This window comes from Vulpes vulpes, chromosome 16, assembly GCF_048418805.1.
Source record: "Vulpes vulpes isolate BD-2025 chromosome 16, VulVul3, whole genome shotgun sequence".
NCBI lineage: Eukaryota > Metazoa > Chordata > Mammalia > Carnivora > Canidae > Vulpes > Vulpes vulpes.
The window spans coordinates 18,880,183-18,904,498 of NC_132795.1; the positions used below are offsets into that span (position 1 = coordinate 18,880,183).

General features: G+C 40.4%; 1 protein-coding gene, 1 long non-coding RNA gene and 1 other non-coding gene across 5 annotated transcripts in view; 2 read left to right on the top strand and 1 right to left on the bottom strand.

Moving 5' to 3' along the window:
• The window catches only part of CYP20A1 (cytochrome P450 family 20 subfamily A member 1), a 61,650-nt gene extending 48,548 nt beyond the window's left edge, over positions 1 to 13,102 (bottom strand). The window contains exons 1-4 of one of the 3 annotated variants that reach the window (XR_011997923.1): positions 12,890 to 13,081; positions 5,371 to 5,420; positions 4,224 to 4,390; positions 1,895 to 2,037 (exon numbers count right to left, since the gene is read on the bottom strand). Coding sequence is in view for 2 of the 3 variants with exons in the window: in XM_026002512.2 (XP_025858297.1) it covers positions 1,895 to 2,037; positions 4,224 to 4,390; positions 5,371 to 5,420; positions 12,890 to 12,961 (432 nt within the window). In the remaining variant the exon portion in view is untranslated. Of the gene's footprint in view, positions 1 to 1,894; positions 2,038 to 4,223; positions 4,391 to 5,370; positions 5,421 to 12,562; positions 12,748 to 12,889 lie in introns of those variants that run through there. The other 2 variants (XM_026002512.2, XM_072742053.1) reach the window with 2 other exon arrangements.
• Positions 12,814 to 14,972, top strand: LOC140595937 (uncharacterized). Its single transcript, XR_011997924.1, has 2 exons — positions 12,814 to 12,932; positions 14,625 to 14,972. It is a non-coding gene; the product is annotated as an uncharacterized lncRNA (long non-coding RNA).
• A 1,845-nt stretch (positions 14,973 to 16,817) lies between these two features.
• LOC112922971 (U6 spliceosomal RNA) lies at positions 16,818 to 16,920 on the top strand. Its single transcript, XR_003235577.1, has one exon. It is a non-coding gene; the product is annotated as a U6 spliceosomal RNA (small nuclear RNA).
• Positions 16,921 to 24,316: the final 7,396 nt, after the last annotated feature.

Genomic DNA, 24,316 nt, shown 5'->3' on the forward strand with positions numbered 1-24,316 from the left:
CACACCCTGAGCCAAAGGCAGGCACCAAACCACTAAGCCACCCAGGGATCCCCAAGTTTTTCTATATAATATTTTTATAACCATATTATTTTCCTTTGTAGTTACACATTTTAGTACACATTTTAAAATGATATTCTTGGAAGGAGTCCATACTACAGTAGAAAAGACTAAAATGATAGGAAGGATTTTAATACGCTAAACATGGTTTTCACTGAATAATGGATAGCATTAAAAATATTTATTTTTTCCTTAACACTTTCCTAAATATTTCCTTATTTTGTAAAATGACTATCAGAAAAAAGCATAATTTTAGTTATTTTTGGAAAAATTTTAATGACATGAGAAATGTTTATGTTTTTTTAAAAATTTATTTATTTATTTTTAGATAGAGCATGAGCAGAGCAGAGGGGCAGAGGGAGAAGAAGAGAGGAGAATCTCAAGCAGACACCCCACTGAGTGTAGAGCCCAATGCAGGGCTCAATCCTAGGACCCTGAGATCGTGACCTGAGTAGAAATCAAGAGTTGGCGACTTAACCAACTGAGCCACCCAGGTGCCCCTATGGTATGTTTTAAAGTGAAAAAGTAAAAAAAATAAAAATTAAAAATTAAAAAAATAATAATAAAGTGAAAAAGTATATAAAATTATACATACAGTACGATCTCCTCCACATATAAATCTACAGTGAAATTATGGGTGATTTCTTTAAAGTTAGATTTTTTCATGTTTTCTACAGCAACCATATATTAATTTTATAAATTCCATTATTTTTAAAGGGCACAAATAGATGGATTAGTTTTGGACAGAAGGATACTTTAAGATTTAATATGAGAAGTTAGAACAAAAGATTGAGATGGATAGAGTTTGTTGGTGAGGAACTCGATAGTCTCAGCAAAGCAGGAGGTAAGGCCATCTATAACAAGCAAAGGGGTTGGTTAGGATCAGCAATACTAGAATAAAGGTGAAGGTTTGGAACAGTCCTATTGGGACACAGAGAACTGTCAGGTAGCACACAGGGCTCAGCCAAGGATCTTTAGGGACAAAAAGAAAATAGTATGGATTAGTATTGTTTTCAAAGTCTGTAACTCATTTGTGGACCTTCTTAAAAATGTCAGGTCTCTCTCCCAGTATGATTCAGCTTGTCTATGCAGACGTGCCCAGTAATCTGCACTTTTTACAGGAGAAAGTGTTATAGGTGAGCCCAGATCAGGTTTTGTGACTGGTTTAGAGTCTGGCCAGAAAACGAAAGACAAAATCTATTGACATAGAAGATTTCTTTAAGTTCTCTACATTCCCATCATTCCAACTTACACAGGGAGTTTATAGGTGCTATGATTTTTGTTGTTTGTTTTATTTCAAAATTTCAGGAGAATAAAATCAGCTTAAAAAGATAAGAGGGGTGCCTGGGTGGCTCAGTCAACTGAGCATCTGATTCTTGATTTTTTTTTTAAAGATTTTATTTATTAATGAAAGAGAGAGAGAGAGAGAAAGAGTGGCAGAGACACAGGCAGAGGGAGAAGCAGGCTCCATGCAGGGAGCCTGATGTGGGACTCAATCCTGGGTCTCCAGGATCACGCCCTGGGCTGAAGGTGGTGCTAAACCGCTGAGCCACCAGGGCTGCCCCTGATTCTTGATTTTGGCTCGAGTCCTGATAGGGTTGTCAAGCCCCAAGATGGGCGCCACACTTAGTGGGGAGTCTGCTTAAAACTCTCTCTCTCTCCCTTTCCCCTCCCTGCCATACACATACTCTCTAAAATAAATAAATAAATCTAAAAAATAAAAAAAAGATAAAAGAAAGACAAGTAAGAAAAAAGTACCAAAGATAAGACACATTAACAGTGGAAAAATATACTATTATCTGTATTATAGAATTCCTGGCCAAACTTATCACCTTACCTTTAGCAGGAGAGCAAAATTACTCTGCAGAGAATGAGTCACACCACTTTCATACAATTTTTTACGCATGTGGTTTTCACTCATATTCGCACCACCAGATTGATACCTTAATAATGACTTAAGCATGGTTTCAAAAGGGTCCGCTGAAACAGACAAATTAAACATTTCTGAGTCAAAGTAATCACTCAGAAAAAACACAAAACAACAACAAAAACTCTAGCAGAAAAACAAAGAGACCAGGAGGTAAGGGACTGCAGCTTAGAGCATGCCAACTTTTTTCCCAACTCCCCTCATTATCTTTCCTATATATGAACAGTTCAAGAGGCAATAAAAATTGGCAAGAATACAATATCCTGACTTGGAATTCTACTATAAATCACTAATACTTACAGAAATTTTCTATCTACATGACAACAATATCTTTGACTTTATAAAAAGCTCATTCCATGGATTTTATTTTATTTATTTTTTTTTTTTCATTCCATGGATTTTAAAGCAAAATTGTCGTCTGTATATAATGGTCAAGTATTAAAAAAAAATTATTTAGCTAAGTCCAGAAATTTTTTCTTTTTCATTCATTTTTAAATGTTTCTTTAATGACTAAATTGTTTTCATACAAAAAATACATTGTCATTATAAACAATTAAAACAATAGTAAAATACAGAGAAGATAAAATTCATCTAAATTTCACCACAGAGATACCATTAAATATTTTCAAATTTTTTTTATTGCTGTTACCTTACTTAACAGAGAGAAACAGACAAAAAATATGTCAGATTTTGCAAAGAATACAATTCTTTCTTTCAGAGCACCTTACCCAGTTCATTAGTGTGATCATTTAAATAATGGTAACTAGTTTCCCCTATTCCTTAGTATTACACTGTAAACTCCACAGAAGCAGAAGCTGTGTCTGGTTTTATTCATCTTTGTACTTCCTGACAGAGCCATCCTTCCACACTGTGGAAAATTTAGGGATTAAGAGCACGAACTTAGGCCAGACTCTACCTTCAAGTTCTAGTTCCACCATTAATTATACAGCCTTGGGCCAATGACTTACCCTTTTTGTACCTCAGTTTTCTCAATATCTATTTCATAAGGTTGTTCTAAGGATTAAATGAGTTAAATTTGTAAATGGCTTATAACAGTGTTGGCATAGAATAGGCTATACCAGATACTTGATAAACAAATCTCTGTTATATTAAGGCCTGAATGTATTCTTTCATTCAGCCATTGAAAACATTTAAGTTTGCTTCAAATTCTCATTGCAAATAACATTAATATGTCTTTTCTCATTTATATGAATAACAATTTATGGTAAGTTCCTTATGACATCACTGCTGAGTCAAAGATCCTGTCAACTCTCTCTCCCAAGTTTGTAAAATTTTTATATAGACAGATTTCTTGTCTTGTGCTTGATGGCTCCTAGATCTCATCTTACGGTAAGAAAATGTTTTATTAACACCCACCCACCCCCAATTTATACTTACCCACATTTTCTTCTAATATTTTTATGACTTTAAATTTTAATTATTTGGAATTTATTTTGATATAAAGAGTAAGGCAGGGATGATGATTTATTTTTTCCAAATGGCTAACCAGTTTTCCAAAACCATGTATTACCTTTCCTCTTATCATAAAATGATTCCTTTATTATGTATACTTGGCTTGTCTACTGGACTATCTCCTCTATTCCATCAATCTGCCTAATCTTATTACAGTACAGATTCTTTAATCTGTTTATAGCACATTGCTCTACCCAAGCAAGTGTTCCCCTCATAAATATTCTTTTCCAGATGTTTCCTGACTGATCAAGTACCTTTACTATTCCAGATGGACGCTGGAACTATTTTTTCCCAAAACCTCCTGTTGGAATTTACATTGGGATTCTATTGTATATATACCTATAAATTAAAGGAAAAAATAATCATTTTACAACATTGTGCCTCAAAGGTACAATAATAGTTGTAATAATTACAAAGATCTTAGCATAATGCCTGGCGCATAATAAAAAGCATTCAATAAATGTTAGCTATTCTTACAGCCATGAACAGTGTATGGCTCTTCACTTATAGATGTTTATTCTTTTTTTTTTTTTTAAGATTTTATTTATTTATTCATAGAGATGCAGATAGAGAGAGAAAGAGGCAGAGACACAGGCAGAGGGAGAAGCAGGCTCCATGCAGAGAGCCCGACGTGGGACTCGATCCAGGGTCTCCAGATCACGCTTTGGGCTGCAGGCGGCGCTAAACTGCCACGCCACCAGGGCTGCCCTAGATGTTTATTCTTAAAAGATAAAGATCAGCTAATGAGAAAAATAATTAAACTTACATGTCTTATTGGGGTTAATATGTTGCTTCAGTACTTCAACGGTGCCCAAACTAACCACAAGGCGTCTGCCAAACCAGAAAGAGACGACAGGCCCATATCTCTCATGCAAATTAACCAGGAACTCATGCAAGCTTCCACTGTTCACAATGTCTGGAAGATTACCATCTCTGAGAAAAGAGCAACATTTGACAAGATAACTTGGAAAAATAAGAAATTTAACTTGGAAGAATGAGAAAAACAATAGCTGATTCTGAATTAACTGTGTCAACAGATGAGAGCAGAGGTGCATGAAATGCAAATTACTGCAAAATCCCAAGCTTAATTAAACTTGACTTCTCATTTTCTTTGGAGTCATATTTAGACATGGATTTGTCTGATATTTTGAGAATTTATGACAGTTCAAGCCAAGTAAAATAGATATACAAGGAACATCTGACTTAGACAATGGAAAACGATCCAATTTTTGCAACATCTCATTCTGAGAACCCAATGAACATCATCAGAGGTTGATTTATATGACCAGATCAGCATTCTTTTCTTCTTTCCTTCTATCTTATCTTCCTATTTTTTCCACTCTCTCCGGTTAGAGAAAATGAAAACAATCTTCTTTAAGATTTGTGTGTGTTTTAACCTTTTAATTATTTTTTTAAAAGATTTTTAAATTTTATTTATTTGATATATATATATATAGAGAGAGAGAGAGAGAGCACAAGCACGGAGAGCAGTAGGCAGAGGGAGAAGGAAAAGCAGGCTTCCTGCCAAGCAAGAAGCCTGACGTGGGGCTCTATCCCAGGACCCTGGGATCATGACCTGAGCCAAAGGCAGATGCTTAACTGACTGAGCCACCCAGGCACCCCTATTTATTTTTAAAAGTAATTTCTACACCCAATGTGGGGGTCAAACTCACGACCCCAAGATCAAGAGTCATGTTCTGATGACCGAACCAGCCAAACACCCCAAAAGCAATTAAAGTTTTTGATTTATACAGCCCTTCTTTCTGTTCTTAAGAAAGTTCAGGTTGTATGTCCAGAGATAAACTTAGAGTAAACAAAGTCATTAAATAAACTGAGTAATCTAAAAATAGATTTTTGTTTTGATACCAAAAATTAAGAGTTAATTCCACTGAATTCCCAAAACAATTACTCACTTTTCTTCAGTTGGAGTAATCCCCGGAATTCCTGCAGCTTGTCTGGAAGCCTTAAGGAGAAATTTAAAAATAGTTTAGTATAATGATTTAGTATATAATACATAATTTAGTATTTAACATATAATCATATATCCCATAAGTCAGATATTTTGCCAAGACATCTGTAGGACCTTAAGTGATGGCTTTCCAATTTGGTTGAATCTCAAGAATTTTTTTTTTTTAAGATTTTATTTGTTTATTCATGAGAGACACAGAGAGAGAGAGAGGTAGAGACACAGGCACAGGAAGAAGCAGGCTCTTCAAGGAGAGCCCGATGCAGGACTCGATCTCAGGACTCCAGGATCACACCCTGAGCTGAAGGCAGACCCTCAAGCGCTGAGCCACTCAGGCATCCCTCAAGAATTCTTTCTGTATTAAAATACAAAAAACTGGATTTGTTGTATTTAAAAGAATAAACTTAATATTCTTCCTGTGTCAATGACATTAACAAGTTTGAAAAAATTAACATCCATTCTACATCAACTAATACATAGTTAAGTACTTTTTAAAAAAATTAAGTACTTTTTTTTTTAAAAAGATTTTTTATTTATTCATTCATGAGAGACACACATACAGAGAGAGAGAGAAAGAGAGAGAGAGAGGCAGAGACAGGCAGCGGGAGAAGCAAGTTCCATGCAGGGAGCCCGATGTGAGACTCGATCCCAGGTCTCCAGGATCATGCCCTGGTCGAAGGCAGCATTAAACCACTGAGCCACCCAGGCTGCCCTAAAATTAAGTACTTTTTAAAATTGTTTTACTGAGTCTATGTATGATCCCATCTGTCTTAGTTAAAAAAAAAAAAATCAATGTCAGGTTTACATTGTCTACTGGACTATCTCCTCCATTCTATCAATCTGCCTAGTCTCATCACAGTACAGGTTCTTTAAATTAATCTAGATTTATAGCACATTGCTTTACCTGAGCAAGCGTTCCCCTCATTAATATTAATTCCAGTATAGTCAACATATAGTGTTATATTAGATGTACACAGTACAGATTCTTTAAATTAATCTAGATTTATAGCACATTGCTTTACCTGAGCAAGTGTTCCCCTCATTAATATTAATTCCAGTATAGTCAACATATAGTGTTATATTAGGTGTACAACATAGTGATTCAACATATTTTTTAAATTTTATTTATTTTGTGAGAGAGAAAGAGAGTGTGTGTGTGCATGCATGCAGTAGGAGGCAGAGAGGGAATCTCAAGCAGATTCCACACTGAGCACAGAGCCTGAAAGGGGGCTCAGTATCACTACCCTGAGATTATGACCTGAGTCAAAATCAAGAGTCAGACACTTAACCAAGAGCTCCACCCAAGAGCCCCTGATTCAACATATTTGAACATATAAAGGGTAATCTATCTTCCATCACATAGCTGAAATTGCTTCATCATTTTCCTACTATACTGCTGTAAAACATCTGGGCTATTTCTTTTCTTTGGCTTTTCATTAATATAAGTAGTACTATAAAAGTCTTTATACAACTTTACTTTTTTCCTCCTTTGGAGTATGTATGCCAAAAGAGAAATACTAAATTGAATGATACTAACTGAAGAGTTTTGCAATTTCTGCTAAATACTACAAGAATGCTACCTAGATAACTGTACGTATAACTGGTCTTTAAGTGATAACAATTACATCTATACTGTATTTTGTCCTATATGTCTCATCAATGATGGAAACTTGTCAGGTTTAGTATTATAAATAGTAAGGGGAAGGATGGAAGGAACTCCATAATTAGAGAAAGGTAAGAGTCAGTGATAGAAAAAAATTATACTTTTTATTTTCAAGGTTAAAATTATTAACAACAAAACAAGCTTCTTGGTTTCTCTTCAAACATGGTAGATTGATAACATTCATCAACTATCTCTTCCTCCTGAAATCCCACTAAATGAAAGTGGAGGAATAAAAAAGGAGAAAACAAGGCAAAGACAATGGGTGGAGAGACAACAACGTGAACAATTCAAAACATTTTCTGAAAGTGTTATGCTGTTGGAGAAGTGATTAACTGACATAGTTGAGAGGCCTCCTCTGGCAGTCTGCAGAAGAGAAAGGGGAATTTCTACAAAAAGCAATCAGATTTGTTCTCAAGAACCAGAAAGAGAGGATTAAACACAAGGCAAGACACAGACTTCTAACAATTCTTAAAAAGTTGGTATACAGATCCCTTAGACACCTTAGGTTATTTTTCTCCATTCCTGTGATTACCATTCTTCTGGAAGGAGATCTTGAGATTCTAGAATCAGGAAAAACAGGCTGGGGGTAGTAGCCCCTATAATTCTAAGGGAAAATTATTTCCAACCTAGAATTTTATACCAAGTCAAATTAGTATTTGAGTGTAAAGCTAGAATAGAAAGATTTTCAAACAAGCTAGGCCTTATAAGATGTATCTTCCATGCACACTTTCTTAAGAAGCTACTGGAAAATGATGCACTACAGGAGAGATAGGAAGTGAAATAAAAAAGAATTGTGGGGCATAAATAAGGTGTACAACACAGGTGAAGAGAATACCCACAATTATAGTAAAAGAATAAGAACTAAACTGAAGGAGACTGTAACCAGGACCAACTGCAAAGGATGATGGAAGACTCCAGAAAGGATACTTTCATGGGAAAGAAAATGCAACTGACAGTTCTGAATATTTTGGAATTCACAAAGTAGTTTTATGACAGAAATGTCAAAGTATTTGGGAAAAAACTATTGATAGGCAGGAGTGAAAAAACTCTAACAATGTAGAAATACTAAGTACAATTCCTCCCCCATTAGCCTAATCCTGGCTTCTACAACTCCATCAGCAAACCGGAAGAGGAAGCCTTAGAAGTCTGTATACATTCTGGATAAAATGGCTCCTGTATCAACCTCTATATTTCATCGGCAGAAATGAAGAGTGAATCCTGTAAATGCCAGATAAAATGCTCTCTTGCCTTTATTACATCCACAACTCTCGAATAGCTAAAATGATGAGAGGGATCCCAAAATTGCCATGCACCTGAACAGGACTCTGCAAAATTTCAATCTCAATTCATAGCCTCACCACTACCATATGCCTTGAGACGTCCAGAATGTTATTATGACCTTTTTCCTTATTTATATTAGACACCACACAAAGGCCAACACTAGGTCTTCCCTCATCCCCCAGACACCTGTTCCTACAGAAGTTTATCCTCTTTCCCTGATCCGTATCTCCCCTACTCAAACCTCTACCCTTACCTCAGCGACATTCCCATGGTGACACATTAGATTGTGACATGACCAAAACTTCAACATCTCCAGAGATTGAACATCAAGCATCCAAATCTCCAAGCACCTCCTATCTTTTCTTCTATTTTTATTTTTTCCTTCTATTTTTAATATCTTCACTCTAAAAACTATTTTTACCCTAAAAGTACTTTTAAATCACCCACTCATATATTCATTTTCCACTTTACCCAGCTCAGATTCCATGGTCTGTCATTATAAACACTCCTTTGCCCTGTCTTCTGGTGTCATAGCAAAACACCAATTCTAATTCAATCCAACATTTGATCAACTGCCCCTGAACCCAAACAGTTCAAGAAAAACACAACCATGCTGACTAGTCTTATTTTAATTTCATGAGCCTCAAGTGAACTGCATGGAAGTCACACACTTCCCTAGTCCATCCCTCCCAAATCTTCTAAATGGCTATTTTGCTCCATCTCTCTCTTTAAATCCCATATCCTCACCATAACTGACCACCTTGCTTCTATTCCATTGAAAAACTGAAAGCAGGGCAGCCCCGGTGGTGCAGCGGTTTAGCGCCGCCTGCAGTCCAGGGCATGATCCTGGAGACCCTGGATCGAGTCCCACGTCAGGCTCTCTGTATGATTGTATGATGCCTGCTTCTCCCTCTGCCTGTGTCTCTGCCTCTCTCTCTGTCTCTGTCTCTATGAATAAATAAGTAAAATCTTAAAAAAAAAAAATGAAAGCAATCAGGAGATAACTCTCACACCAAACTATCACCTGCCTACATGTGTGCCCATATGTTCCACCCTCCCTCCTATTACTGTGGATGGGCTGTCTACCCTCCAAACGAAACGTACTCCTCATCCCTCCACACTATCTCTGCTACCACTACCTTGGTCCAAGCCAGCACATCTCAACCGAATTTATTTTAACAGCCTAACTACTCTGCCTGCTTCTACTCTTGCTCAGGCCCATAAGTCTATTCTTAACATAGCAGTCAAAATGATTCTTTTAAAATTTAACTAGTAAAACTAAATTTTAATTCACTTAAATTTAAAGTGTCACTCTTCTGTTGAAACCCTCCACTGGCTTACCTCAGAATAAAAGCTAAGTCCATAAATTGGCCTGCAGTGAAAATCTGCCCTTCCTCCCCATCATTCTGATTCTGTCTGACTAGTCTCTTCCTCACTCCACTCCAGCCACACTAGTCTTGTTTTTCTGGAACACACTGGGATGTTTCCCCCTGAAGATGTGCATTTACTATTCTCTTTGTCTGGAATGCTTCCTCGGATACCTGAATGGCTTGTTCTCTCATCCCCTTCAGGTCTCCCCTCAAATTTTTCCAGATCTCTTGACCATCCTACTTTTTAAATTCCAGTATAATTAACATACAGTGTAATATTTCAGGTGTACCATATAGTGAATTCAACAGTTCTACATAACACCTGGTGCTTATCATGACAAGGGCACTCCTAAATCCCCATCACCTGTTTTACCCATCCCTTCACTCTCCTCCCCTCTGGTAACCATCAAGTTCTTCATAGTTAAGAGTCTGTCACTTGGTTTACTTTTTTTTTCCCTTTGCTCATGTATTTTGTTTCTTAAATGCCACATATGAATGAAACCATATGGTATTTGTCTTTCTCTTACTTATTTTGCTTTGCATTATACTCTCTAGCTCCAACCATGTCATTGCAAATGGCAAGATTTGGTTCTTTTTTATGGCTGAGTAATACTTCATTGTGTGTACATACCACATCTTCTTTATCTTTTTCTTTTTTTAAAGATTTTATTTATTTATTCTTAGAGAGAGAGAGGCAGAGACACAGGCAGAGAGAGAATCAGGCTCCATGCAGTGAGCCTGACGTGGTACTCGATCCTGGGTCTCCATCCAGGATCACACCCTGGGCTGAAGGCGGTGCGAAACCGCTGAGCCTCAGGCTGCCCCCATCTTCTTTATCTATTCATCTATCAACGGACACTTGCACTGCTTCCATGATTTGGCTATTATAATTCTGCTACAGAATTGAGATGCATGTATATCTCTTAACTAGTATTTCTGCTTTTTATGGGTAAATACCCAGTAGTGCAATTATTAGATCAGTAGTCCTACACAAGAAACAAGTGTAGGACGTGGAGAAAAAGGAAAAGTCCTGCACTGTTGGTAGAAATACAAGCTAGTGTGGCCACTCTGGAAAAAAGGATGTAAGTTCCATAAATTAAATAAATAAATAAATAATAAAAAATTTGACTGTCCTATTTTAAAATTTAAACCCCCCCCCAAAAATAATAATAAAATAAAAAAAAATTAACAACCCTACCTCACCAGTTTTATTTTGCTCCGTAATTCTCTTTTTTTTTTTAAGATTTTATTTATTCATGAGAGACACAGAGGCAGAGACAGAGGCAGAGGGAGAAGCAGGCTCCATGCAGGGAGCCCGACGTCGGACTCGATCCCAGGTCTCCAGGCTGTCCTTGCTCCGTAATTCTCAACACCAAAATACCATCTGCGTTATTGTTTATATTATCTTTTTCCCGTCACCAGAATATAAATTTCATGAGTCAGTAACTTTCTGCCTGGTTGTTCACTGCTGTATTCCCAGTACATGGAACCGTATTTGGCACACCTATTTGGTTGAAATAAACAGTGTTGCCTTCTATTAACTAATCCAAGGACAGTCTCATTTAAAGATCATCAAAAATTCCAGCTCTGGAGCCATTAAACGTTTAGTTTCCCAGAAAATAAGATACTGGGGACGCCTGGGTGGCTCAGAGGTTCAGCCTCTGCCTTCCGCCCAGGGCGTGATCCTGGAATCCTAGGATCGAGTCCCGCGTCGGGCTCCCTGCTTGGAGCCTGCCTCTCCCTCTGCCTATGTCTCTGCCTCTCTCTGTCTCTCATGAATAAACAAATAAAATCTTAAAAAAAAAAAAAAAAAAAAGATACTGGAGGCTCCGGATTGCGTAGTTGCAACATTCCAACCTAATCCGTTTACCAGCTCTGAGAACACTTAAGAAGGCGCCCGGTCACCATCAGTGATGCTTTGGCCTGTTCAGCTGCTTTACAGCTCTTTACAGCTCTTTCCACAAAAACACTCGCTTGTTTCGCAGACGGGTTAAGAAACGACTGCTCGGGATCCCTGGGTGGCGCAGCGGTTTGGCGCCTGCCTTTGGCCCAGGGCACGACCCTGGAGACCCGGGATCGAATCCCACGTCGGGCTCCCGGTGCACGGAGCCTGCTTCTCCCTCTGCCTGTGTCTCTGCCTCTCTCTCTCACTGTGTGCCTATCATAAATAAATAAAAATTAAAAAAAAATTAAAAAAAAAAAAAAGAAACGACTGCTCACCTACCAGCTCCTTTCTTTCTCAGAATCACTCTCTGAGGCTGACAGAGGCAAGCAGAGGAAAAAAAGGCTAGAAGGAGGTTCAGAGCTGAGGCAGTCGCCACGTCAAGCTCACAAGCTCGCGCACTAACGCACGGCAATGCTCGCTCCACCGCCACTGGCTTCTGAGGCTCCGTGAAGAGCAAACCCATCTGGGCCTTAAGGACTTTGGATTTCAATAACAACAGATGGAAAGTCGGACGGAAAGGCAGGAGCCGCAAAAAAAAAAAAAAAAAAAAAAGCTGGGGGAAATCTCAGGCAAAGGAGAAAGGAATCAAAGCATCCTCAAATTTCCTCGCAGACAGACTGGAAAATGGAATTTGGGTTTGGCGTCATTATTGCCAAAAAGCCACCCAAAAAGTACTTCTCAGGACGCCTGGGTGACTCAGTGGTTTAGCGCCTGCCTTCAGCCCAGGGCGTGACCCTGGAGACCCGAGATCGAGTCCCGCGTCGGGCTCCCTGCATGGAGCCTGCTTCTCTCTCTCTCTCTCTCTCTCTCTCTCTCTCTCTCCCCCCCCCCGCTGTGTCTCATGAATAAATAAATAAAATATGAAAAAAAAAAAAAGTACTTCTCGCGGAGGCTGTAGCAGAGGCGAGGCAATTCCGGGGGCGGGGAGGCAGGACCTAAGAACGCGGGCAGCCGCGCGCCGGGCCACCTCCAGACGCCCGAGGGGTCTTCGAGCAGCGGGCGCCGCTCAACCCCCAGGGCTGCCCGCGCGCATGCGCACCCGCGGGGCGTCCCTGGCTCCGGAGCAGCCCCCGCGCCAAGCGGGAGCGGGAACCCACCCCCCTCGGGCCCGCCCCCCTGCGGCCCGCTGAGCGCAGAGCGACGTGCAGACGGGAAGCACAGAGGCCGGGGCGGCGGCTAGAGCCCCCGAGGCCGAGACGGCGGTTACCGGGTAGAGGTAGAGCACCGCTGCCACCAACGCCAGCAGGAAGGTAACGGCGAAGATTGCAAAATCCAACATGGTTCTTCCTGCCGGGAGCCACGTCTCGGATCCGACACTCGGGCAGCAACGCCTCGGCCTGGCTCGCTCTGCGGAGTGGGGCGAGTGGGCGGAGGCGCCCGGGGCGACCTGCGAGCCCAGGGGCCGCCGGGGGGAGGGGGCGGGGCCGGGAGGGGCGGGGCGGGCGGGGAGAGCAATGGGCCGCGGGAGGGGCGGGGCCGGGAGGGGGCGGGCGGGGAGAGCGATGGGCCCCGGGGAGCGGGGCCTGGAAGGGGCGGGCGGGGAGAGCAATGGGCCCCGGGGGGCGGGGCCTGGGGGGGCGGGCGGGGAGAGCAATGGGCCGCGGGGGGCGGGACCTGGGGGGGCGGGCGGGGAGAGCAATGGGCCCCGGGGGGCGGGGCCTGGGGGGGCGGGCGGGGAGAGCAATGGGCCGCGGGGGGCGGGACCTGGGGGGGGCGGGCGGGGAGAGCAATGGGCCGCGGGGGGGCGGGGCCTGGAGGGGGCGGGCGGGGAGAGCAATGGGCCCCGGGGGGCGGGGCCTGGAGGGAGCGGGCGGGGAGAGCAATGGATCGCCTGGGGGCGGGGCCGGGAGGGGGCGGGGAGAGCAATGGAGCGCCGGGGGGCGGGGCCTAGACGGGGCGGGAGAGCAATGGATCGCCGGGGCGGGGGCCGGGAGGGGGCGGGGAGCAATGGGCCGCCGGGGGGCGGGGCCGGGAGGAGGCGGGGAGAGCAACTGGCCGCCGGGGGGCGGGGCCTGGAGGGGGCGGGCGGGGAGAGCAATGGAGCGCCGAGCGCGTGCGGCGGGGCTGCGGCCACACCCCAGGGCGGAGGTGGCGGAGGACGGTAAGCGGCGTCGGGGCTTCTGAGACACGTTAGGAGTTACCATCGCTCTGCCCCGCCCAACACGTGTCCCCGGGGGATTTAAGATGAAAAGCCGTAAACCGGAGAGCCTCGCGCTGTGGTCCCCGGAACGACCGCAGCCCCCGCGGCGGCGGGGAGCTTGCTGGGCACGCCGAGTCCTCTGCGCAGGCGCAGACCTGCGGGGCCGAGCCCCCGGGGCCCGAGAGGGTCGCCCTCGTGTGGCTTCAGCGCCGTTTCCCGCGCTGAGAACTGACCCAGGCTCGCCTGCACCGCGAGGCGCCCACTGCCAAGCGTCGTCGGAGGCGCCTTGTTCCGCAAAAGAGTTTATAGGAAGTGCTGATACGTGTGATCCGTGACCCTTCGTTCTGGGTGAAGGCAGCGAATTGCTCAGTGATGGGGGACGTCCCTTAGCGTCCGTAACCTCGGATTTTCTAAGTCGAACTTCCAAGTGCTTCGTGGGAAACAACGGAAATGATTCCGGGCAGAGTCGCCTGCGGGAACAAATCGGCTAATTTATGAGAAGTACTTAGAGCTCCTGGCAGAAGGCTCCTTAGTATTGAGCTCTAGTTGTTCTGAGCATAAAAATACACCAGAATCCGTCTCCTGTTTCACGGGACTCAAGTTTTGATATCAGTAACACAAGACAAATATTACGGGCGCTCCGTCTGTTGAACGCCTCCTGAAAGTATAGGTTTTATACTTTTAACGGTATAAAATCTGTCTCTCACACACAAAGGCAACAATTAGGTAAGAGAAATCTTTTGAGATTGCATTTTAGAACATCTGTGATAAACGACAGTCCTGTTTTTTTTTTTTTTTTAAGGTTTTATTTATTTATTCATGAGAGAGAGAAGCAGAGACACAGGCAGAGGGAGAAGCAGGCTCCACGCAGGAGCCCGACGTGGGACTCGATCCCGGGACCCCAGGGTCACGCCCTGGGCCGAAGGCGGCGCTAACCGCTGGGCCACCCGGGCCACCCGACAAACGACGGTCCTTAAACATGAGGCCTATCTCCTTAAAAGTGCCTACTCTTTTGGCGTCTATAGCAAATGTAGCAAAATGTTGCTATTTGATACTTCGTCTGGCAGAAATTGTACTTTTAACTCTGTGTTTTGAACGTTTTTTTTAAAAAATATCTTCTTTGGAATATTAAAGACATTTCCCATGTAAATCATATTTCATATAGGTTTTCAAAACAGTAAACGTCAGATTTTTTAAATGCCTAAAATAGATGACAGTAACACTAGACACTAATATTCAGAGGTATCTGGACTCCCTTTTAGGTTCTAAATTGACCTTTATAAAGCCACAGAGCTTCTGAACTTTTGAGGGTCTGTGAAAAGAGAGAAAGAGGACAGAAGTTGAGCAGGACACAGTATTTACAAAAATATCAAGATGCGTCATTATTATAGCAACATTAATTTTTTGCAGTCCTTTTGAGAGACCAAAAATCATATAAAAATGATTAGCTAGGATTATATATGTATACAACTTACTGTGCTGCTTTTATGATGTCACCTCACCTTCACATCTCGATTAGGTCCTCTTTCCATTTTACTGAAAAGAAATAATTAGAAATGGAAACATCTTTTTTGCTGATTGTTCTTGATTCTTACACCCTTCCCACATAGCCTCAGATCATCCTGTCATTCTCTGCCCTGTATTGTGACTGTTGGAGCTAATTCCTACAGACTACACCACCTAGGCTTCCTTATAAACTTGCCTCCTATTGGGTTCCACCAATAGGAAACATTGGTACGCTGAGGCTGAGAAGTCAGCCTCACTCAGCTCTAAACTATGTTATCCCACAGGCTCCATATCCCTTTCTACCTACAGCTTCTGAGGTAGTCTCCTCCCATGATAATCCAGCCTTCTCTGAACAACAGTAATATTATTATTATTATTATTATTATTATTATTATTATTATTTTCTCCCCTTGACACTTCAGGTCTAGGAGTGCTAATGGTTTCCCCTGCTGCTGGTCTCTGGGTATTTCAGCATCCCTTGTTGATCTCTTAACCCTGCTCATACCTCTGTGTATAGTTCTTTCATAACAATCTGGGTTAAATACTATTTTTAAAACAAGTATGGCCCCTTGAAACAAGATGGAATTCTGGACCAGGTTAAACACAGATTTGACAGCCTCATAAATGACATCTGTCCTTGATAGTCTGTGCAATGCAATGGCAACAAGATTATTCAGATTATCACTGATGATGGCATGGGATGGAATGCCAAGTAGGGAACAAAACTTTTGTTGGTTGGGTAACTCTTGATGACAACAGTGGGGACTACAAAAGATTGTGAAGTGGATGGCTATTTCTGACTGCATTAAAGATCTTACAAAGGGGGAAAAAATAAGCTTAAAGCTGTGACTTCTCAAAATAAGGTAGAGATGAAGAACCAGAAACCTTCTATGGCAGTCTCAAAAAGATTCCTTATCTTGTGCAGCTGCAGGACTGAAACGACTGAGTATTAGTCCCCAAAACTTAATTGTGCAGGTTATAGAGTTTCAATGCCTAGCTAAAAGCACAGCCTTGCCAAGTCTCTTATTCTAAAGTTAGAGCACTGTTTGAAAAGGAGTAAAACAGATCAAGACCTTTGGTCAGCGCAAGACAAAGCCCAAATCCCAAGTCCCTCTGAACCTTGCTACCTTTCCTCTGCGGAGAAAGCTACCTTCTCTCATATAAAAGTCATTCGTAAATTTCTCCTGGGTCAGTTATATCACAAGGGACTGCCTATTATCCTGAAGAAGAAGAACTGTTTCCCCTCATCATCTCCAGGCCCATAAAGAGAGTTAAACTCCTCATGGCCCGTGAAGAGAAATAACTGTTCAGTTCCTAGAGGAAATAACCTAACGGCATTTCAAGAAAAAGAGGCTGGTGATAAAGCAACCCCAGCAGAATGGAGGAATTCATCACTGACATTTTTACAATTGCCAGCACATTTTGATAATAAAAAGCAGAAGACATTTAGTTGGTTTATTATTGTTTTAAAATTCTCTATACACATTACTTGCTTCAGCAGCACACATACTAAAATTGGAACGATACAGAGAAGATTAACATGGCCCATGAGCAAGGATGACACTCAAATTCGTAAAGCGTTCCATATTTTAAAAAATAATAAAATTTTCTATACACAGGGCACCCTTTTTTGTCTGAACCTGGGGCAGAACAGTGGCATATATATCAAACAAACAGATCTTCTTAATTTGTGTCAAAAGGCCTGGGTGGTTCAGTTGGTTAAGCATCTGCCTTTGGCTCAGGTCATGATCCCAGGGTCCTGGCATCAGCTCCCTGCCTTCCTTCCTCCTCTCTCTCCTGCTCACCTTACTTCTGCTCTGTCAAGTAAATAAATAAAATCTTAAAAAATTTTTTGAATTAGAACCTAGGAAACATGTGCAGGGTGGATTCTAGGTATATCTGTTTAAAAAGTATAAAATGGGCGTCTGGCTGGCTCAGAAGAGCATGCAACTCTTGATCTTGGGGTCTTGAGTTTGAGCCCCACATTGCGTGTAGAGATTACTTAAGTAAAAATTTAAAAAAAAGAAGAATCAAATATAAAAGCTAGTAAGGGCCAAGTATATTTATATAGTTTCATTCATTCAGGATTTGAGATTTAGTGTTAGCTTGAACACTTGATATTGGATCTGAAAGTGCTTGTTTGGTTAATTGAACCCTGGATTGAATATTGGCCAAGACATTCAGGTTGAGATACCAGATATTTCCTAGCATACTATTTTACAGGGGTCAGCAAACTAAGGATTGTGAGGCCCCATCTGTTTTTGTAAATAAAGTTTTATGGGAAAACACTTACACTCCTTTATGTATTGCCTGGGGCTGCTTTCATGCTACAATGGTAGAATTGAGTAGTTGTGACAGAGACCATATAGCTCTCAAAGCCTAAAGTATTTATTATTTGGTCCTTTACAGGAAGAGGCTTGTGGGTCCTTGCTATAGAGGAGAGAAGTCTACAGGTTTAGGGAGATGGGAAGGTTGGTATGGATTTTGTTGACATATCAAAATACAACTCACAACAGAGATTAACAAACTGTTACATAAATGATACTCTATGCCTTCATAGTGACAAAATTAAAACGTGTAAAATTACTATGGTTTTTATAGTTAAAGGTCAATAAACTAACAAAAGATAGCTGAACTTAACTATTGTACATGTCTGGATGTTCTATAATGGTCTAGTGTGTTTGGGCAAAAGATAAAAATAGACATATAGTTCACAAATTACTTATGTATTCCATAAAGTTAATTTTATTCCCTTCATCTCAGCAACATTCCTATTTTTAGAATCAAGATTTTCACATCTTTTGTGTTCTATAGGCATTAATGCCAAATTAGCCTGCCTTGGGTCATAGTATTTCTTGGATAGATTTTTTTAAATAATCTTTTCAGATTTATTGAGGCATAATTCATATAAAGAATAGTTTTTTAATTCTTTTGAACTGGAGAAATTTTGCTCTGTTGAGACAGTAGCAACTGGAATTATCAATAAAATTTTAAAAGTAGGGCAGCCCTGGTGGTGCAGCGGTTTAGCGCCGCCTGCAGCCCAGGGCGTTTTCCTGGAAACCCTGGATTGAGTCCCATGTCAGGCTCTCTGCATGAAGCCTGCTTCTCCCTCTGCCTGTGTCTCTGTCTCTCTCTGTGTCTCTATGAATAAATAAATAAAATCTTAAAAAAAAATGTTTTTTAAGTAATACTTAGATTCAGAAATGAACCATGAATTTTACCTATTGTATTTGAATATAAGGGTATTATTGCAAATGGTAGCATTTTTTACTGCAGGAAATATAAAATATTTTATTTTTTTATTTTTTATAAAATAAATTCTTCATAATAATTGTATCACTTATATTGTTATTTTCATCATTTCTCAAAGCAATAGATACATCTGTGCAATAATATAAAGAATTGATAACACATTTTACTCATGTCTAGATCTGCATGTTTAGAATATAAGAATAGTTTAATATAGAAAACGGTTTCTAAGCTGCCCATTGTAACCCTTGTAGTCACCACAATAATTCTTGAGTGCTTCTAGTTCATTAATTGGAACCCTAAGAGAAGAAAATGATTGCTCAGCACTGCTGGGAAGTGGTATTTCATTATGCAAGCATCTATTGTGTTTATGCTATTGAGAAAAAAGATTTGACAAATTATTTTATCTACTTGCTCAAATCCTCTTTCCATGCATATATTCTTCTCCAACTTTAGCAAGAGCACAACCTAAACTTTTATAGCATTTAGATGCTGTCACATTTTATTTTAAAGATAAAAGATATGAGATATGAAGTATTTCCCAAAAGCCTGAGTATTCACTATGAGAGTGGATGTTGAAAGTTTACACTGTATAAATACTGAGCTGTACTAAATCCTGATGGGCACCAAATCCTGATATGCCCATGTGTTCTTTAATATTTTCTAAAATGGATTCATGTTATGCGGGCATTTCTCAAGCACGGGACCCAAGGAAAGGTCTTGTCTTGCTCTGGTCTCTAGGTAATACTGTCCGTATAAAAGGATATTCTGTGTGTTCTCTAGCCCTCTGACTTCTGGTTAAGTTTCACCAACCAGGGGGGACCTGGGAGGCTCAGTCAATTGAGCATCTGCCTTCGGCTGGGGTCATGATCCTGGGGTCCCAGAATCGAGCCCCACGTTGGGCTCCCTACTGAGCAGAGAGTCTGCTTTTCCCTCTCTTTCTATCCCTCCCCCAATTTGTGCTCACTTGCTCTCACTCTCTCTAATAAAATCTTAAAAAAAAAAAAAAAAAGTTTAGCCAATTAGAAATAGCATAAAAGGGTGAGAGGAAAGTAAAGATATTCATTCTCCTGGCTTTCATGCTGTGGACTCACTGTTGGCCATAGCTCCTATCATAGGCCTTCTCCATTTAGATACCCTTTCTAGAAATTGGAGTTCGTCTTTTTGCTACTTCAGGCCCAGGATTAGTGACTGTTTACCTCTGTTGCTAGTCTGGGACTACTGACACCTTGTGGTGTTCTTAAACCCTTCCCACATCTTCATGAATCTTTAAATTACTCAGTTTCAAGGGGCGCCTGAGTGGCACAGTCTTTTAAGCATGAGACTCTTGGTTTCAACTCCATCATGATCTTGGGTTCATGGGACCCAGCTCCACAATCAGTGGGGAGTCTGTTTCTCATCTCCCTCTGCCCCACCCCCCAGTTCACACATGCACTCGCTTGCTCAATCTCTCTATATAAAATAAATATGAGGTTGCTACATCAACTTTCACAAAGTCCAGTTTTTTGTACAGTATTCCAATCTACTCAAATTGTGTTCAATATTTTTGTGCTTCAGATGAACTTCTCTTTCTGGGAGTCTTGTCTTTAGCCCATACTTAGGTCCTCTAATCACCTATTCTCTGAATTTTTCTTGACTCCTTCCTCTCCACAAAGGCTTACTGTAGAAATTGAAGAGATAGCTCTGCTAAAATTTGTTTTTAAATTTCTATTAATTTTAAGTAACTTGAATTCTGTAGTGTTGTCTTCTAGATACCTAGAAGTCATGGGCTTTTTGAGTTTTTACTGCTCTTGTTTATTATCTGTATGGCTTTTGGAGGGCATGTGGAGAGATTAGGATTTCGGATATCTATCATTATCCTAGGTACCCTGTAATCCATACTAATCCATTTGAATTTGCCTTACTATTCATCCGTTAATTTTCCACTTCCCAGGACACCTGGGTGGCTCAGCGGTTGAGCACCTGCCTTCAGCTCAGGGCATGATCCTGGAGTCCCGGGATTGCTTCCCACATCGGGATCCCTGCATGGAGCCTGCTTCTCCTCCCTCTGCCTATGTCTCTGCTTCTGTGTGTGTGTCTCTCTCTCATGAATAAATAAAATCTTTAAAATTTTTTTTTCACTTTCCAAAAGTTTTTTTAAACGTTTTATATTTAAGCAATCCATACTCAATGTGGAGCTTGAACTTACAACCACGAGATCAACCAAGTGGCTCCACTGTCCAAAATTTATTGCTTATCTTCTCTATTTTCTTTTTGCCCTGTCGGTTTATGCCTTTACTGTTGTTCTAGCAGAATTTTAATATGCAGCAAAACTAAATGCAGTTACTTATATTCAATCTGTCATCCCCAAAGTTTAGACTTTTCAAGATCTGTGCAAACAGAACCAACAACTATGGCAAAAGGTAAATGGTACTTAAGAGTCCTTGTAGCTGATCACTTTTACTTAAGATTCCAGAAACCTAGAAGTAAAATACTTCTATTTATTTATTTATTCTATTTATTCTATTTATTTATTATTTTACTTTTAAAGATTTATTTGAGTGAGAGAGTAGAAGGAGGAGGAAGGGGAGAGCATCCTCAAGCCGACTCCCCACTGAGCATGGAGCCTGATGCAAGGCTCAGTCTCATGACCTATGAGATCATGATGGAGTCAAAACCAAGAGTTGGATCCTTGACCAACTGAACCACCTGGGCACTCTGAATAGCTCATATTTTTTAAAATATTCAAAATTAAATTCTGCCTTTTAGATATTGATAGAACTCAGATTTTCCTTTAACAAATACCTTTTCATGCTGGTTAACTTGCTGGCTTACGAGCTAAAAACAAAATGTTTCATAAATGATACACATTCCCATTTCAAATCTCCATATAATTTTACTGCATAAGATCTGTGGTCACTAATTGCAAAGTGAAACTAGTTGTATCATTTTGTAAGGAAATAATTTGGCTCAGGTAGCAAAAGAGAAAAGAATGCAAACTGGTATGTACTATTGGTTTTTCATGTTCGTTACTGTGTCAGGCTGAATAATGGCATCCAAGCATGTCCACATCCTAGTATCTGTGGAATTTATAAATGTTACCTTACATGGTAAAGTTACCTTTGTGGAGATGATTATGCTAAGATTCTTGAAATGGGGGAGATCAACTTGAATTATCCATGTGGGCTCAATAAAATAATAGACCTAATAGGAGGGACACAGAAGTGTCAGAGCAGAGAAGGTGGTGATGGATGATGGAAGCAGAGGTTAAGGTGATAAGCTTTCGAGATGGTGAAAGTGGCCATAAACCAAGGAACGTACGTGACCACTAGAAGCTGAAAAAGACAAAGCAACTGATTTTCCCTACAGAGCCTCTAGATAAATCAGCTCCACTGACATTCTGAACTTAGCTCAATGAAATTGATTTCAAATTTCTGACCTCCAGAATTTTAAGAGTGAATTTATGTCATTTTTAACCACTAAATTTGTGATTTATTACAGCAGCAACAGGAATGTAGTATGATCACCTTTGAAATGAAATGACATACTTTATTTTTTTAAGTGTTTTTTTTTTTAAGATTTTATTTATTTACTCATAGAAACAGAGAGAGAGAGGCAGAGACACAGGCAGACACAGGAGAAGCAGGCTCCATGCAGAGAGCCTGACGTGGGACTCGATCCAAGGTCTCCAGGATCACGCCCTGGGCTGCAGGCGGCACCAAACCGCTGCGCCACCAGGGCTACCTGAAATGACATAATTTAAAGGGAGGAAATTATCCTAATGTTGTGATCAATATTATCCATCAGTTAAATACTATTTCACCTATTCGCTTGAAAGAAACTGCCTCTTACTAGATTACTCCTTGCCAAGGAAGTATAGAGATTTCTCTTTTGTGAAAGATAATCTAAGCACTGAGCTCCTTGAATAAGATTTGTCTCTCTATTTTATATGTGTTTCCATAGCATAATATGCATCATATATTCCCTTGTTTAATTATAATTTATTATTGATCTTTTAGTGCATTTTTATGAACTCCATACTTGTTACCCAACATTTAAACATATGTAGCAATAATCTGGATCTTTGTAACTAAAATGTCAATTCGTCTACTTAAAATGAAATTAAAATTATGTATTACAATGGTCTATTTCTTTAAAAAAAAAATTTGGGTTATGATCTTAGGAATCACAACTTACCTAACAACCATCTACCACATTTCATCATTCTTCAGATGACTGCCTGTCTGTTCTGATTAATGGTATGCTCGGCTTACAATTTACACTCACAGGGCAATCAATGATCCTTCATTTTCTTGTTCTGATTTTTAAGATTTTTAGTAATCTCTACACCCAATGTGGGGCTCAAACTCATGACCCTGAGATCACGAGTCACATGCTCTTCCAACTGAGGCAGCCAGGCACCTCCAATAGATTTTTAACCTCTGATCCTTTATTTCATTTGATCTCCTAAACCATCATTAACATTCTCTTTTACACATGACGTAATTGAAACTACATAGGTTTAAGGTAAGGGTCTTATTCTAAGTCTTAGGACTAGTTTATAGTAGAAGTATACTCAAAGCCAGATCTTTAGTTCCAAGGTGTATGCCCTTTCCACTATATCACATTCTATTAGAGATAAACGATAGTATCTCAGAATCTTGACCAATATTATTGACCATAGACCAGAATTTTCTGTTTCAATACACTTAAAAAAGAGTGACCTTAGTACATCAGGATCTTTTGATGTTATGTACAATTGTTGACTTAAACACTAGAAATTAATATATTATAAATTAGTGAATTTGCACTGTTTAATTTATAGATGTCACTCTCTTGTGAACTGTGCCAATTAACATTTTCAAGCTTGATTTTCTTTAGTATAATGATGGGGCCAGATCCCGAACCATGACAAGTTCATCAAGGTAACCACCATCCGGGGAAAAAAAAAAAAAAAAAAAAACACCATCCTGGGGCAGGTGGCTTAGTTGTTTAAGCATCTGCCCTCCACTCAGGTCATGATCCCGGGGTCCTGGGATCCAGCCATGTCAGGGTTCCCGCTCAGTGGAAAGCTCTACTTCTGCTTCTGCTCCTGTGCAATCTCTCTCAAATAAAGTTAAAAAAAAAAAAAAAAGGTAACACCATCCTGAGAAAGTCTGCACCTAGATAAATTGCTCTGCATGACCATGACTCTAATTAATAAGACAAGTAATAACCAGTATTCAATCAGGATGGGAAAACGAAAGGATTTGCATGAACAACTAAATTGAAATGATTTTGGATTTTATGAAAATTTAGGTGTTTTCTCAAATAAAAGATCCTTAAGTTTTTATACCTCAAAAGCTCCAGTTCTGCATATTTCCTTGTAGATGTAAAATTTAATAAAGATTTTATAAGTTGTCCATTTTCTTTAAAGATTTTATTATTTATTCATGAGAGAAAAAGAGGGGGATGAAAGAGGGAGAAACAGGCTTCCCATTTGGCAAGACTTGATCCCAGGACCCCAGGATCACGACCTGAGCTGAAGGGAGATATTTAACTGACTGAGCCATCCAGACACTCTAAGTTGTCAGTGTTTATTTTCAACCTGTTTGACACTATTCAAATTCTCATGTAAGCAAGTTCTTTTGTGTTTTCCCATCTAGAAATGCCTCTTTGTTGTTGCATGATAGTATTCTGACAAAGGATGCTAAAATAGGATTCTGAAACTATTGTTGTTTTAGGCTAATTAAATCCATCTTTACCTTCTCTTTAATCATG